Here is a 16,929-nt window from a genome sequence, read left to right as displayed (position 1 = left end):
ACTCAACCAGCAGAAATAAGAAAAGACCGTAATAAACTCACTTTTTAGACACACAGAATCTGCAGTGTAAGTGGGACACGGAGGGCGGAAGGATGGGATCTGAGGAGGAAGAGTGCTGCCCGGAAGAACCGGATGCAGGGTACGATCGAGTCGGACGTCTGGCACTGTATTCATAGTTTCACTTGCTCTCTTTGCATCTGTGCAACAGCCTCTATGGTAAACAGTCCATTTTGCAGCTAAAGAAGCAGGCTAGAAAGGCTTGCGTAATTCATCTGTACCTGGTAATGGTATGATTGGGATTTTAACTCAGGTCTGTCTTTCAGGCTCGTGCTCTTTTTTGTTTTTACTCTGCATCCCATGAAAGCATGGGAGAGAGGACATGGTTGGACCTAAAAATATTTGGAAGTCACCCGTAGGTAGGTAGCAATCAAAGCTCTCAGATTGCTGTGGGTGAGGGAATAGACGGATAAAGGGGTTGAGACTTGGCCCCTGGGTTATACATTTTTTCTGTGTGACAGGAACCGTTTGCTGTGATTGTGTATTTGATTTTAGAATTAAAACATTTAGCAGAGTTCACATTGTATACCAGAAGACCATATATGGTAATGTATCACCTCTGGTACTCCATGTGATTGAAAGGAGAAAGCTGTCATTCTTTTTTTTTTTTTTTTTTTTTAATTTTTTTTTTTTTAATTAATGTTTCCTCTTTATTTTTGAGAGCGGGGGGTGGGCGGTAAAGGGCAGAGAGAGAGGGAGATACAGAATCCGAAGCAGGCTCCAGCCTCTGAGCTGTCCACACGGAGCCCTATGTGGGGCTTGAACCCATGAGCCATGAGATCCTGACCTGAGCCGAAGTCGTATGTTTAACCGACTGAGCCCCCCAGGCGCCCTGTGAAAGACGTCCTTCTTAGCTTTTGCGTTTGTGAGATTGAAGGAAATCGTGAATCTAAAGCACTAGCACATAAATGTTGATTTCTTTTCTCTCCTAATGGTACTCTACCATTTCTCTCTTCCTACCCCAACATTCTTCTCCAATTTGATATCAACCCAAGACAACATTTGTTTCATTATATGTTATCCTTCATTAGTTACACTCTCTACTCTAGCCAAACGAAGCAGTTTGCTACTGTAGTGTGCCTGTGTGTGACTTCCCATCTTAATCCTTTATTTAAAATTTTTATTTATTGCTTAATATTTATTAGGCCCGGTATGGGATTCTACAGTGTACAAAACAGTCGCCACTCATCATAAAGAAGCTTTTAATAGGAGAGATAAGGCACTTACCGAGATAAGTATTAGGCTTTGAATTTAAATATCTTGTACACATTTGAAGTGCAAGCCAAGTGCTATGGGAATACAGGAGAGGAGGGAAATTCCTCTGACTGGAAATGGGGGTGCAACACTTGCTAAAAGTCTGCTCAGTTGGATCCTGGTCTAGATAACCGTTGGTTCTTTTTCTTGTGTGAGCCTCACAGTAGATGGCGGTTACGTCTGTGTTGCAGGTGACAAAACCGGGGCTTAGTTTCTTGTTCAAGGCTACACAACTAACAGGTTACCAAGTCAGGATTGAACCCCAGGTTCATTTGGCTCTAAACCTTAATCTGTTTCCTTTACACCAGAGGTCCAAAAACTATGGCCTACAGGCCAGACCTGGCCCACTGCGTGTTTTTGTAAGGCTCGTGAACTAAGAATGATTTTTACATTTTTAAATGGGTAGAAAAAAAGAAGTCAAAAGAAGAAGAATATTTTGAGATGTGAGAATTAGATGAAATGTATGTTTCGGTGCCCATCAGTAAAGTTTTTCTGGAACGCAGCCGTACTTGCTCATTTACATACTGTCTACAGCTGCTTTTGCATTGTAACAGTGGAGTCCTGTAGTTAGTTGCATCAGAAATCAGACAGCCTGCAAGGCCTAAAATACTATCTGGCTTTTTATAGAAAAAGTCTGCTGACCCGCGCTGTATGTCGTACTTCCTTTCTAGGGATAGCTTCGTGGAGAAGGGATTATTTGAGGTGATCCGTGATGTCTGGCTACATTTTCATTAGGCATGAATCCTCTTGGTAGGGGATACTGCATGGGGACCAGCACTGATCCCTGCTATAGCAGTCTGGCTGAGATTTGGGAAAGCACCGTATTTGGGGAATGTAGAAGTCCAGACTCATTGCAACACAGGATTAACGGATGGGAGCTGTGTATGACATGCCTGCGAGAAAGAGGACCCCACTGGAGATACCACATGGGCTCAGTAACTAGCAGCACCAGCCCTAGAATTGGTTTGGATCTGAGTCTGCTTATGCCAGGTATTAGCTAAGTGGTTTTTTGGTAAAACACTCAACGCTTTTAAACGTTGGTTTCTTGGTCTGTAGAAGGAGAATAATGGAAAGATCTCCCTTTTAAAACAAATTTTTTTTAGTGTTTATTTTTGAGAGAGAGAGCACGAGCGGGGGAGGGCAGAGAGAGAGGGAGACACAGAATCCAAAACAGGCTCTAGGCTCCCAGCTGTCAGCACAGAGCCCGACGCAGGGCTCGATCTCACAGACCGCAAGATCGTGACCTGAGCCGAAGCCAGAGGCTCAACTGACTGAGCCACCCAGGCACCCCAGCTTCACATTTTATCTTACCAATTCTTTACAACAAGGTGTGGCACTAACATCGCTATTTTATCAGTGAAGAAACTGGGGGCCGCCTGGGTGGCTCAGTCAGTTAAGCATCCACCTTCAGCTCAGGTGATGATCTCGCAGTTCATGGGTTCGAGCCCCACATCGGGCTCTGTGCTGATAGCTCGGACCCTGCAGCCTGCTTTGGATTCTGTGTCTCCCTCTCTGCCCTTCCCCCGCTCACACTCTGTCTCTCTCTCTCTTTCAAAAATAAATAAACATTAAAAAATATATATAAATGAAGAAGCTGAAGTGCAGGGAAGTTAGGTAACAACATATTTAAGTGTTTACAGCTATAGTAAGTGGCAAAGCCGAGATTCAAATTGTGTTCTAACCATACACTTCAGCATTGCTCTTGGTAAAATGTGGCTTTTATTGGGTCTCAGGTGGATTTGATAATATTTTAAGTAGTGTTTAAGTAATGGAATTAACAAATTTGTATTGGGGAATAATACATTGAAAACACTGTCATCAGTCACTATATCCCTTACCTTCCTTTCTGGGCATCACCTTGAGCTTTAATCAGAGATGCCATCCTAAAAAGTGTTGAGTCACACTGGCCTGAATTCTGTGTGAAATAAAATACTGTTTTCTGTCCTCTTACTATATCTCTCCTTAAACTTTTGTGTAGGTAGTAGAACAACAGTGAGATCGCAGGGTATCGAATTGGTTTGTTGAATGATTTTTGAATATGAAATAATGTTATATCCCAAATTTATCTGTTTCATGTAGGTCTCTTCAGGGTTGTTCTTTTCCGTCTTCTCCTTCTTCCTCCTCGTCTCCTCCTCCTCTGATTTAAAAATAGCTTTAGGGGCGCCTGGGTGGCGCAGTCGGTTAAGCGTCCGACTTCAGCCAGGTCACGATCTCGTGGTCCGTGAGTTCGAGCCCCGCGTCGGGCTCTGGGCTGATGGCTCAGAGCCTGGAGCCTGTTTCCCATTCTGTGTCTCCCTCTCTCTCTGCTCCTCCCCCGTTCATGCTCTGTCTCTCTCTGTCCCAAAAATAAATAAACGTTGAAAAAAAATTAAAAAAAAAAATAGCTTTAAAGTATTTTATTTATTTATTTATTTAGTTAGTTAGTTAGTTAGTTAGTTAGTTAGTTAGAGAGGGAGTGAGTGCACACACACGGGACGGGCAGAATCCAAGCAGCAGGCTTGGGATTCTCTCTCTGTCTCCCTTTGCCCCTCCCCCACTCCCACTTTCTAAATAAATAAACAGCTTTTAGAAAATAAAAATAACTTTAGAAAAGCAGCTTTGTCACTCATTTGTGTCTTCTTACTTTTTAAACCAGAGCGTTAGAAATGCAGATAGCTTTGTTTGAAAATTTGGAAGATCTCATTTTTAGTATTGTTGTAAATTATGTTGCTGATGGGAAGGCCAGTTAACCAAAGAATTGCTTTGTTTATAATTTCCTGTCCATTCCTGTACTAAATTCATGTGGATATTAGGATTCGATGTAACCTGTTCTTTCTGTCCTCACGGTTAGCTTCCTACAAACTGAGGCCCACTCTTCATCTTGGATGTTCGGTTTTATTATTCTGCTCATGCAAACCCCTTAAGTAAGAGTAGTGCTGTGAGGCTCCATGCCAGACGTCGTTCTCGGTGCTGGGGATGCATCGGTGGGCCGAACAGGCAAAACCTCTCACTTACGTTCCAACAGAGGAGACGAAATAAATGCAGTATTATTATAGATGAGAAGACAGTAATCAGGGTCGAGAGTTTCAATAGAGCGGTCAGGAAAGCTGACATTGGAGCATGGACGTGAGGGAGGTGTGAAATCAGCAGGCTGGAATACCCGCGGCACACAGAACAGCGAATCCTGAAGTTGCGTGCTCCACTTGGTGGGCCGGCAGACCTGCTCTCGGAACTTTCATTACCCTGGGAGACAGTGCGAAGGACTGAAAGGGAGTACAGTTTGTTTTTTCTTCTCATCTTTCACAAAAGTCAGAATTTATATTCTAGGGAAGAAAGGGGCTTTAAAATTAAATCTTTATTAGATTCTTGTTAAGTGAGATAGAAACCTGACTTGCATATAGTACTCTTTGTTGTCTGTCAGTCTTGTGAAAGGGAAAATTTGTAGACTGCCACATGAGGGAGAAGAGAAATCATGTCTAGTTTCGTAGAGCGTAAGAGTTAATAATTCATTTTCTCAGCTGACATACACCTAAGCCTATGATTAACCTATGATTTTAAAAACAAAACATTTTCATATTAAACATAGAGGTAAATTCTTGCCTAGAAATGATCATGTGAACTATTATCTCATAGTTTGCCCAGAGGCCAAAGTACTTCGCTTTTGAACTTATAACCTTGGAATATAGCCTGGAAATTTAATAGAAATCTGAAACCATTTAACATTTATAGTAGTAGTAGTAGTAGTAATAAATACTTGGGGAGACTTTCAGACATTGTAGAGTGTATGAAATAAAACGCAGAATCACTCCTATTCCAATTTCATTCCCTTAGCATATAAACCTAATGTGTTTTTCTTTCCACAAAAATAAAAGACCTTCCTATAAGGAGCAAAATAATCTACTGAGAGTTTCTTTTCGACCTTTTAGCAAAGACTTACATTTCCCCCTTTTTCAGGAAACCGCTCAGTCTCCGCCTGCCTCGTCTTTCTTTGAAACACATAGCGCCAAGGGTGCACGTAGATCCTATAAAATGTTTTTACCTTTCTTCCCCTAGCCCCCGCTGCTAATCGATGTGGCTATTCAGTTGACTGGGCCAGCTTTGTAAGGCCTGCCCCCATGGGAGAGTCAATACTGTGAACTGGTGTGTGGGTACCTCACTCTCAGCAGGGCTGGGGGGGGTGGAGACTGGAGGCCAGAGCAGGTGAGTCTACAAGGAGCTACCTCTGAGCGAGGAAGGCGAGTCCTCTTTGCCATGTTAATCATAACCGGGAGACTGTGTTTTAGCCTTACCGATTATTGAGTAGACCCTTCTTGCATACGGTAAGATTGTATTTATGCCTGGAGTTGGAGTGTAGATCTACAGACACCTTTGGTGGTCTTTACTCTCTTACGTTCACCAGTCTACCTGAATGTGAATTTGTTTCTTTCATATCTGACTTTAGGCCAGTACATCCTATGAGGGCTTCTGAAGCAGCATGCTTCGTGGGCGTCTGGGCGGCTCAGTCGATTAAGCGTCTGACTTTGGCTCCCATCATGATCTCGCAGTTCAGGCGTTCGAGCCCCATGTCGGGCCCTGTGCTGACAGCTCAGAGCCTGGAGCCTGCTTCGGATTCTGTGTCTCCCCTTCTCTCTGCCCCTCCCCTGCTTGCACATGCTCGCTCACTGTCTCTCTCAGAAATAAATTTAAAAATTTAGAAAAAATTGGAAGCAGTGTGCCTCATGCAACGGGCAGGCAGGTGGGTAGGTAGATATGGATACGGCCCTGTGGAACTTGACGAAGGGAGAGGGTTATTTTATTTCTCTCTTCGGACACCCAGGAGAGCTGAGGAGAAGTCGTGTATAATACCCCAGCCTAGATAGAAATAATGAAAAGAACTTCTATGGTGATGGGTGACAAAGATACACCTTTTTCCTGAAAAATTATAGGTAAAAATTTAAGGTTTTCCTAGCATAATTTCTAAAAACTAGACAAAGGGAAGATTTTTACGTAAAGCACTCCTGAATACCACTTAGAAATGGTTGTTGGACACTGGAGACAGCTGAATTTTGATGCCTTATAACTTTGAAGTGAAAGACCATGATAAATTTTTGTCTCTAGATAATGTCACTACCATTTTCTTGAGGATAGCACAGTAATTCAGTGCTTTAGCATTTCGGCTTCCTCTTACTGATTCCATTTTTCATGTCATTCTCTTTTATATTAAAAAAAAATGGGGCACCTGGGTGGCTCAGTCGGTTGAGTGTCCAGCTTCGGCTCAGGTCATGATCTCGTGGTCTGTGAGTTTGAGCCCTGCGTTGGGCTCTGTGCTGACAGCTCGGAGCCTGGAGCCCGCTTCGGATTCTGTGTCTCCCTCTCTCTCTCCCCCTCGCCCCCTCACATTCTGTCACTCTGTCAAAAATAAATAAACATTAAAAAAAAAAGTTAAAAAAGAAGACTTTTGTAGGCTTCATTACAAATGTAACACCTGTTTATTATTAGGAGCCTGAGGAGATTTGGAGTAGATGCTTCCTGTTTTGAAGATGATGATGATTTCATGGGTGCACTTGGGTTGTAATTGTCAAGGCTCACAGTACAAATAAATAGATGCGGTTTGTTGTGTATGTCACTTACACCTCAATAAAACTGTTCAGTTGTTTTTATTGATTAGATGACTAATCAAAATTGGACTTGTTTTGCTGTTACTATGTGTTTCCATTTGTTAGTGAAATCGAACGTTTTGATGGTACCAGTCATTTGCGATTGAACATTTCATCTTCTGTGAATTGTTCAGGTATATTCTTTGCCTCATTTTCTGTTGTCAGGTGTGTTTCTGAATTTGTGTAGCCTACTCTTACGTTAGTGATGACAACCCCTTGTCTGTCTCGTCTGTGGCAGTTTTCTCCCTGGTTGATTTTCCTTTTGACTTTAAAGCCCATTTCTCCCCCCTTCCCTTCTCCTTTCCTTCCTAACTTACATGGCCACATGTCTTTTTTTTTTTTTTTTTCCCTTCCTGGTTTTTAGGTTTCCTGCCTTATTTAAGAATCCCCCAGACCCCAGTTATGCTCTCAAGTTTTCTTGTATTTCGTAGTTTTCATTGTTCTCTTAGATTTTATTCCTTCTCGAATTTTTCTGGTATGGACTAGGCACCGTGAAGTGCTCATTTGGATAGCCAACTTTTACAAATACCATGTGGTAAATAAACCGTTTTCCCCAACCAGAGTGAAGTGCTACTTTTCTCTTCTGTTAATTTCCTGTATAAACTTGAATCTGTTTTAGGATTATCATGTTCTGTTAATCACTGTGTATATTCTTACTGTTGTTTCTTTTTTAAGTTTTGTTTGCTTATTGGGGGAAGCGGGGGAGGGAGAGAAGGAATCCCCAGCAGGCCCTGCGCTGTCAGCCCAGAGCCCCATGCAGGGCTCAGTCTCACAAACATGAGATCATGAACTGAGCTGATATCAAGAGTCAGACGCTTAACCAACTTAGCCCCCCCTCCCCCCCAGGCGCCCCCATAGTGTTGAGCCACAGTGGCTTTATGGCAAGTCCTAACATACTGATAGAACATGCCTCACTTCATGGTTTTTCCTTTTCTAAACTTTCCTAGGAGTGTTTCACGTACCAAATAGAAAAGTATTTAGGCCTATTTTCTTCCCTAGACACCATTTGCTTCTGATTAAAAGTGGCATTAGGTATACATTTTATTTCGGCAAGGATTAACATTTTTATATTAGGCATTCCTCCAGAAACAAAATGTATCTTTCTATTTATTCAGGCCTTGTTTCGCATCCTACATCGTGTGTTCTATACTACACACTTTGTTGCTCTTTTGAATAACTGGCCACTGCTGGTTTTAAAATAGTTATGCATAAATGTGACAAAATTTTATTATTAGGTCTGCTGGTTTGTAGTTAGTTCTTTTGGTGTTTCTAAGTATATAGTTACATTTGAAAGGATAACTTGTCTCTGTATTATCTTGATCTCCATTTTGTACTTGCTTTTATATATAGAAGGAATAATAGTGACAGCGCAGTTATCTGTGATTTCTAATAATGACTGGTATTTCACAGTTTAATGTGATGTTTGCTGGGGCGCCTGAGTGGCTCAGTCGGTTAAGCATCTGACTCTTGATTTCAGCTCAGGTCCCGTTCTCACTGTTGAGCCCTGCACTGGGTTCCACGCTCAGCATGGAGCCTGCTTAAGGTTCTTTCTCTCCCTCTCTCTGCCTCTCCCTCACTCATGCTGTCTCACTCACGAAATAAGTACACATTAAAAATTATATGTGTGTGTGTGTGTAATATGTAATGTTTGCTGGTGGTTTTTTATGTCTTGTTTTTCCTTTGTTATAATTAACAAATGTGATAACATTCTTAGCAAGCGTTCTGCTTAATGAATTTTAACAATTTGGGACCACCATCCTTCATAAGAAATAAAACCTTTCCATCATCTTAGAATGTTCCATAGTACTAGATGTCCATCAACACTCTCCCCACCCCCCCACCCCCCACCAAGAAAAGAGAAAACTAGTTTCTCGCTTCTGTTATGATAGATTTGTGTCTCATTCAGCAGGGCCCTTCAGGTCCATCCCTGCTGTCGGTAGTTCATTCTTTTTGTGTTGTGTAATATTCCATTTTGTGAATCAACCACAGTTTGTTTATCCATTTTCCTGTTGATTTCAAGACCGTCATTTTTCAGTTTGGGGCTATTATGAATAAAGCTTCCATGAACATACTTGTGCGAGTGTTTTTGTACACACATGCTTTTATTTCCTTTGGGTAAATACAAGAAGCATTTTAACTTTATAAAAAAGTAGAACCGCAAAGCAGTTCTACCAAGCGGATATACTGTTTTATACTTTGGCAAGCGGCATATGAAAGTTCTCATGGTTCCACACCCTTATCAACGTTCCGTGTTTTCAGTGGGCACGAAATGCTAGCTCAGGTTTTTTTGTTTTTAAAGGTTACTTATTTTGGGAGGGAGAGGGAGAGAGCACAAGCAGGGGAGGGACAGAGAAAGAGGGAAAGAGAGAATCCCAAGCAGGCCCTGCATTGTCAGCACAGAACCTGATGCAGGGCTCAATTCCACGAACCGATCCCGTGAACCGCAAGATCATGACCTGAGCCAAGATCAAGAGTGAGATACTTAACGACTGAGCCACCCAGGTGCCTCCTGTTTGGTTTTAATTTCAGATCCCTGATGACTAATGCTGTTGAGCCGCACATTCGTGTATTTTCTGCCCATCGGGATATCTTTTTGTGGGAAGTTGTCTGTTAAAGTCACTAACCCACCTTCAAAAACATGCTTTGTTCTTTTTGTTACGATTTGTAACAATTCTTTGTAGATTCTGCATAGGTGTCCTTTGCCAGATAAGTGAGTGTATTGCGAATGCTGCCCCCCAGTCTACGTCTTGTCTCTTTATTATCTTAGTGGTACCTTTCAAAGGAGCAAGAAGTTTTAAATTTTCGGTGTTCAGTGTATCTATTTTTTCTTCAGTAATTCTTGTTTTTTATGACCCAGGAAGTTTTTGTTTATTGCAAAGCTGTGAAGATTATCCTCTTTTTTTTTCCCTAGAAGTTTTAAAACACTCCTATATAGGTTTGTTATCTCTTTCAAGTTAACTTTTGTATACATGGGATGAGTTGAGGTTCTGTTTTGTTTTGTTTTGTTTTCCCCCCATTGGGTATTCAACTTTTTTTATTTGTGAAGAAGACTTCCCTTTCTCCCACTGAATTGACTTGATGCCTTAATACTGACTGTACTATTCTCTTCTGTTTCATTCCTTGATGTGGGGGCTTGGGGTGCACTGATGCGAGTTTGTGGGATTTGGGGTACATGGTCATCTTAAGACTGTCAAGCTTTCCAATCCATGGTCATGTATTTCTCCATTTATCTTTGTACATTTGTTGTGTTGGATTTTGCAGAAGAACTTATTGTAGCAACGATGGCTGAACCTTTCTTTAAAAATAGCGTGAGATCTTTCTGCAGCTTTGGATTCATTTTGTTGGAGATATAGTATGAGTTTAATGGCCATCAGGTTAATGTCAAAAGCCTGCAATAATGTTTAGAAAATGCTGCTGAAAGTTTCAGTTTCCTACAGCTCTCCATGGGTAGAGAATCCTCTCTTGAGCTGAGGGGAAAGAAGGATAGTTGGGACTGAGAGAGAAGGAGGAATAATTGCTCCCTTGCTTGATGGAAATGATGCTCACAAGCAGGAGGAAACCAAATGACATAAACCCAGATTTTCTTTGATTGCCTAATGATATGATGTTTAAAATACGGTGGGGAAGGGGGGAGCCTATCAAAGTGCTGACATGTTGAAGCATTTGTCCATCTCTGCCAGCTACTTACAGAAGGAGAGTGGCCTAAGACTTTGCAGACTTGTGTATGTTCAGTAAAAAAAAAAAAAAAAAAAGGCTGTGCTTTTGATGGAATGGAATGGGAGGTCAAGGGGGTGGGGAGGATGGGTCCTTCGCAAAATTTGTCCTACAAGATCCAAACTCTTTTATATCTGAACTTAGAAGTGAGAGGGGGCCATAGCGCCAAAATAGCCCCTTCTAACAATTCCCTGTAGTTCCTGCATACTTTATTGATATTTCAGATACCACACTGAATTCCAGGTAAGCATCTGGGAAAGGTTATCACATGGAGAGGTTTCTTGGTGTGCTGTTACCCTTAGCTGGCAGTGATTATGAAGAACTCTTAAATTTTTTTGTCTGGGGATTTTTTTTTCTATCTCTAGTGTTTATAATTTAAGGAACCTTTATTTTAAACTATTAACCTAGTAGCCAAGACTTAAATAAATCCCTATCTTGAAATACAAACAGTATTTTTTTTAATAATATACTTTCCTCTGAACTCTGCGCTCTTAAAACCTAGAGACCTACGTTGTCTGGTTTTGAGAATTTAACTAATAATGTCACCCTGCCTATTACTATGAATTGTAATTGAACGAAGTTGGTTTGTTTTCCTCTGAGAATCACTGTAAAGGGACAGAGAGTGTCCTGAAGAAAATACTAATGACCCAAACTGATTTCAACTCTTACACCTTTTCTTGTGTGAGAAATTTCCTGGCATTTTTAAAAACTTGGTTTCAAGGAAAATTTTTGACTCTTTGGTAACTAATCAACTTTAATATGGTCACGGGCCTGTTTGGGAATCACAGATTCACCAAAGTGGGGTGTATGTGTCTGCATGCATACGTCTCTGTAGGAGTGCAGAGAGAATATTCAGAGAATTTTGTACTCACCTTAGAAATAATCACATAATGATGGGGCGCCTGGGTGGCTCAGTCGGTTAAGCGTCCGACTTTGGCTCAGGTCACGATCTCCTGGTTTGTGGGTTCGAGCCCCGCGTCGGGCTCCGTGCTGACAGCTAAGAGCCTGGAGCCTGCTTCGGATTCTGTGTCTCCCTCTCTCTCTGCACCTACCCCACTCACGCTCTATCTCTGTCTCTCAAAAATGAATAAACGTTAAAAAAAAAATTTTTTTTTTAAAAGAATCATGTAATGAGAATTTAGAGTCACTTTTTCTCCTTATTTTCTCTTCCCCTGTTCGTTTCAGGGTAACCAGGAGCCGACAACAACTCCTGACGCAATGGTTCAGCCTTTTACTACCATCCCGTTTCCGCCACCTCCCCAGAATGGAATTCCCACAGAATACGGAGTGCCACACACTCAGGACTATGCCGGCCAGACCAGTGAGCATAACCTGACGCTGTACGGGAGCACGCAAGCCCACGGGGAGCAGAGCAGCAGCTCCCCCAGCACACAGAATGGATCTCTCACGGTAAGGGAGCTCTGAGCGGGGAGGGAGGAGGGCCTGTCAGGTTGCAATCCTCGCCTGCATCGCCGGGCCGGCAAACCCTTTGCGTTAAGGTAGCGTCTGCCTGACACTCCACGGCATTTATGCAATTTCACTCCTACCCCCTGCACCGTAACTAGAAGGTGAGGACTTAGAATCCTAGCTCGCAGCCACTGCCCAGGAGCTTACGGTCAAGAGACAGGACAGACAACACAGCAAGACGAGGGCACAGCGAGGAGGCGCTGCTCTGGTCAGTTTCGCCCATTCGCTTCAGTTCGCCTTGCGGCCCCCCGCCCCCCATGTGGTACCACACGGTCTCTCGGCAGCTCTGTTCTGCACGGGGCCACCTCCCGCTTCCTGGAGATGCTCACTAGGCTCTTGGCTCTCCAGACACTCCCTGTTGCCCTCCTACCCCCCGGAAGTCCTCTCTCAGTCCCCTCTGCTGCTGGCAGCTTCTCTTTCTCTGTTCGATTTTGAGATGTTACAGCACTCCAGGCCTGGATCCTAGGACCCCCGTCCTCTTATTTTGTGTCTTCTCTCTCTATATGATTATGCTACTAGATTCATCTTGCTGTTCAAGCAACACCCATGAGTCTTCCCTGTTTCTTTCTTTCACGTCTCCATCCAGTCCGTCTGCAGGTCTCGGAAACCGTAACTCGAAGCATTCTCTTACTTCAGTCTCTTGTCTTTAACTTAGTACCTTAACTGGAGAATGTGTATGATAGCAGCTCTTATGCCAGGTTTGAGGCGGGCCCTACTTAGCAGTACAATTTTATTTAATCTCTTTCTGCTTTGGCTTTCTCAGTGATGACAAGTACGTATCTGTACCTGGAAAATGAAGACAGTAGTACCTACCTCAGAATGGCCGTTAGATTTAAAAGAATTTAATTCACGTAAGGTATCTTCATTGCCCCCACACTATTCCCGACCTCATCACATATTCCCTGTGTCACTGCTCCCCAGCTAACTTCTCCCTTTGCCACATCACAGCCAGCGTAGTGCTTTGTTTTCTAATGCAAATAGTGTTATTTTCCAACTTAACTCTAACAGTTCCCTAACATACTTAGAATAAAATCCACACTCTGTACTTCGTTTACTAATCCCTGGCCCTAGCCTGCCTCTTTGACTTCGCCTCTTAACCACTAACTTCCTAAAGTAAAAGAAATGTCAGAAATTAACCAGGAGATATATATCAGATATATGTCAACATACAGGAAGGAAGTCTTATTGTCTGTGGGATTATGTCATCTGTCTCCAAAGATAAAAATGTTCTATATCCTAGATAGAAATATCTATGTCGAATTTTTACATTTCTTTTTGCCCTTCCTGTTTCAGATTATCAGGAGACCTTTATTCAGCCTTTAAACCACTTGATATGATTTACTTCCCAATAAAGAACCTTAGAATGGAAGCTTTTGTTGCGTAAGGATGGATTTCACCTTCAAATTCTTTCTGTTTCCCTTTATTAGCTATTAGACCGCAAAGAAACCCATTCTTTCCTTGAAAACATGTTGTCTTTTTAGTGTTGATCAGTTATATATAAGCACATAATTTTATACTTCATAAGTAATGGACTGTAGTGACAATTTATTTGAGAGGTATAAGCATGATGGGTAATAAATGAGGATTCCATAGTGTTTGTTCTAGAATTGTGAATATACCAGCCACTATATTGGCCACATTTCCAAATCATTTTCAAATGATGATGAGCTCACAGACTTACCAGAACAACTGTGCAAAGAAGAAATAAAATATAAATGTGAGGCTTTATCAAGGTATTTTAATTACTGAATCTGTTTTTTACTAGTTACCCGTCCTTTTTCTCTTTTTACTTTTATTTTCTATTGCGAGTCAAACCAATTTTAGTAATTTGTGACTTTCTAGGAATTTTTCTTTTTCATCTAAATTGTCTATTTTGTTGGATATAATATATATATATAATTATAATCTATAGATTTATAAATATATGGTTTAATTATAATATAATTTATAAAAATCCATATGATCCTTTTTAATTTCTATAGCATCTGTACTGATATCCCTTCTCTCATTCTTGATTTTGGTAATTGTGGCTCCTCTCTTTTTCTTGGTCAGTCTAGCTAAGGTTTATTAATTTTGCAGATCTTTCCAGAAAACCACCTTTTGATTTCATTGATTTTTTTAAATCTATTGTCTTTCTCTTTGATATTTCATTGATATCCATTCTGATCTTCATTATTTCCTTCCTTCTACTAGCTTTGAGTTTGATTTGGTCTTGGTTTTTATTATTTTAAAAAATTTTTTTAATGTTTATTCATTTTTGAGAGAAAGACAGAGAGAGACAGAGAGACAGAGTGCTAGTGGGGGAGGGGCAGAGAGAGAGGGAGACAGAACCCGAAGCAGGATTGAACAATCCTGACACAGGCTTGAATTCGCAAACCGCGAGATCACGACCCGAGCCGAAGTCGGACACTTAGCCGACTGAGCCACCCAGGAGCCCCTGCTCTTGGTTTTTCTAAGCCTGTTGAGTTGCAGCCTTAGAGCATTGATTTAATTTTTTTTTTCCTTTCTAATATGTGTTTAAAGCTATATATTTCCCCTTAAGTTTCCCTAAAATGTGGTATATTGTGTTTTTGTTTTCATTTATTTTTTAAAAAGATTCTTAAATTTTTTTCCTTATGATTTCTTCTTTGATCCTGGGTTACATGGAAGTGTGTTGTTTAATTTCCAAATACTTGAGGATTTCCTAACTTTTTTTGTTGATTTGTAATTTAATCCCATTGTGGTCACAGAGCATCATAACTTTGTATGATTCAGTTTTTTAAAACTTACTGAGACTTGTGTTATTAAGACAGTCTGTCCTAGAGACTGTTTCTAACCAGTTGGCCCTTTTATCAATAAGAAATGTCCCTATTTGTCTCTGCCATTATCTCTTAGGTCTGTTTTGTCTGATACTAATATAATCACTTCATTTCTCTTACCATTACTATTTGTGTGACAGCTTTTCCCTTCATTTTGTCTCAAACTCTTCAACTCTAAGGTGTGTCTCTTGTAAAAAAAACATACAACTGGATCTCACTTAAACAATCTGAAAATTACTGCCTTTTTAATCAGAGTATTTAGTCTATTTATATTTAAAGTAATTGTTAATATGGGTGGATTTATGTGTGCCATTTAAACTACTTGTTTTATGGCTCATGTCTTTTATTGTTCCTCTGTTCCTTCTTTCCTGATTTCTGTTAAGTAATTAACTGTACCTTTTAAACCCCTTTGTGATTTTTAAATTATTTGTGTTATTTTTATATTTTCTTAGCTCTTGATCAAGGATTACGTCTTCAACTTAAAACTGACCGATGCACTTGCTTGCTTGCTTGCCGTTTGTTTGCTTACTTGCAGACGTGTGCCCACGTGCTCGTGCGTGTGTGTGTGTGTGTGTGTGTGTGTGTGTCTTTGATAAAATATAGCAGCTTCGGTCCTGATATAGCTTCATTCCTCACCATTTTGTGCTGTTATCCTCATATATTTTATACATATGAGCCCAGTTGTATGTTTTTTACAAGAGACTCACCTTAAATTTAAGAGTTTGAGATAAATGAAAGAAAAAGATGTCCTACTAATAGTAAGCATAAGAGAGCTTAGGTGGTTGGTTATATTAATATCAGACAAAATAGATGAGACAAGAAATATTGGTGGAGACAAATATATATTAGAAATGCAACAAAGGGTGCCTGTGTGGCTCAGTTGGTTGTGCGTTTGACTCGTGATTTCGGCTCAGGTCACGATCCCAGGGTTGTGGGATCAACCCCACATTGCTCCGTGCTGAGTGTAGAGCCTCCTTGAGATGTTCTCTGTCACTCTCTTCCTCCGCCCCTCTCCCCTGCTCATGCTCTCGCTCTCTCTCTAAAAGAAAAAGAAATGCAGAAATACAGTATTGTAATTATTACTTTAAAGAATTTGTATTTTCAGAAAGTTACCATTTCTGGTGATCTTCATATTGTCCTATATAGATTTGAGTTATAGTCTGATATCGTTTCCTTTAAGCCCATAGGACGTCTTCTAGTATTTTTTGTAGACTAGGTCTGTTTGAAACAAATTTTCTGTTTTTGTTTATCTGGGAATGTCTCTATTTTGTCTTCAGTTTTGAAGGCTAGTTCTGCTCGCTGTAGAATTCTTGGTTGACCATTTCTCCACCACTCCCCAGCACTTGAAAATCTGTTGTGCCACTGCCTTCCCACCTCTGAAAAGAGCCAGCTGATTCTGATGAGAAGTCAGCTATTAATCCTGTTGTGCCCCTTGCAGTGCTGAATTGTTTTTCTCTTGCTGCTTTCACGATCTTTATTTTATCTTTGGCTTTGAGCAGTTTGGCTCTGATGTGCCTAGGGTGGATCTCTCTGTGTTTTGTTTTGTTTTTTTTAATGTTTATTTATTTTTGAGAGACAGCATGAGCGAGAGAGGGCAGAGAGAGAAAGAGGGAGATCCAGAATATGAAGTAAGCTCCAGGCTCCGAGCTGTCAGCACAGAGCCCAGCGTGGGGCTCGAACTCACGAGCCACGAGATCGTGACCTGAGCCAAAGTCGGATGCTCAACCGACTGAGCCGCCCAGGCGCCCCTGGATCTCTTTGTTTTTATCATCCTTGGGATCTATTGAGATTTTTGGATCTGTAGATTAAGATTTTCCACCACATTTGGAAAGTTTTTGAGTATAGTTTCTTCAGCTGTGTGTTCTTTCCCTTCTTCCTCTCTTCCTGGGACTTTCACCACCAATATGTTGGGAACTTTTTGTTCACCCACAGGTTCGGGTTCTGGTTTTTTGTTTGTTTTCAAGGTTTTTTTTAAATTTTTTAAACATTTATTCATTTTTGAAAGAGAGAGAGAGTGAATGGGG

General features: G+C 41.1%; 1 protein-coding gene across 41 annotated transcripts in view; it reads left to right on the top strand.

Moving 5' to 3' along the window:
- Positions 1–16,929, top strand: part of RBFOX2 (RNA binding fox-1 homolog 2) — a 287,044-nt gene that overhangs the window by 210,186 nt on the left and 59,929 nt on the right. For 40 of the 41 annotated variants that reach the window (XR_006709578.1, XM_045466982.1, XM_045466980.1 and 37 more), the window contains one exon: positions 11,826–12,050. Coding sequence is in view for 40 of the 41 variants with exons in the window: in XM_045466982.1 (XP_045322938.1) it covers positions 11,826–12,050 (225 nt within the window). In the remaining variant the exon portion in view is untranslated. Of the gene's footprint in view, positions 1–2,722; positions 2,728–11,825; positions 12,051–16,929 lie in introns of all 41 variants that reach the window. The other variant, XM_045466993.1, reaches the window with a different exon arrangement.

This window comes from Leopardus geoffroyi, chromosome B4 (genome assembly GCF_018350155.1).
Source record: "Leopardus geoffroyi isolate Oge1 chromosome B4, O.geoffroyi_Oge1_pat1.0, whole genome shotgun sequence".
In the NCBI taxonomy this organism is placed as follows: Eukaryota; Metazoa; Chordata; class Mammalia; order Carnivora; family Felidae; genus Leopardus; species Leopardus geoffroyi.
Note: the sequence above shows the minus strand (reverse complement) of the source record. Positions and strands in the feature narration are given on the sequence as shown.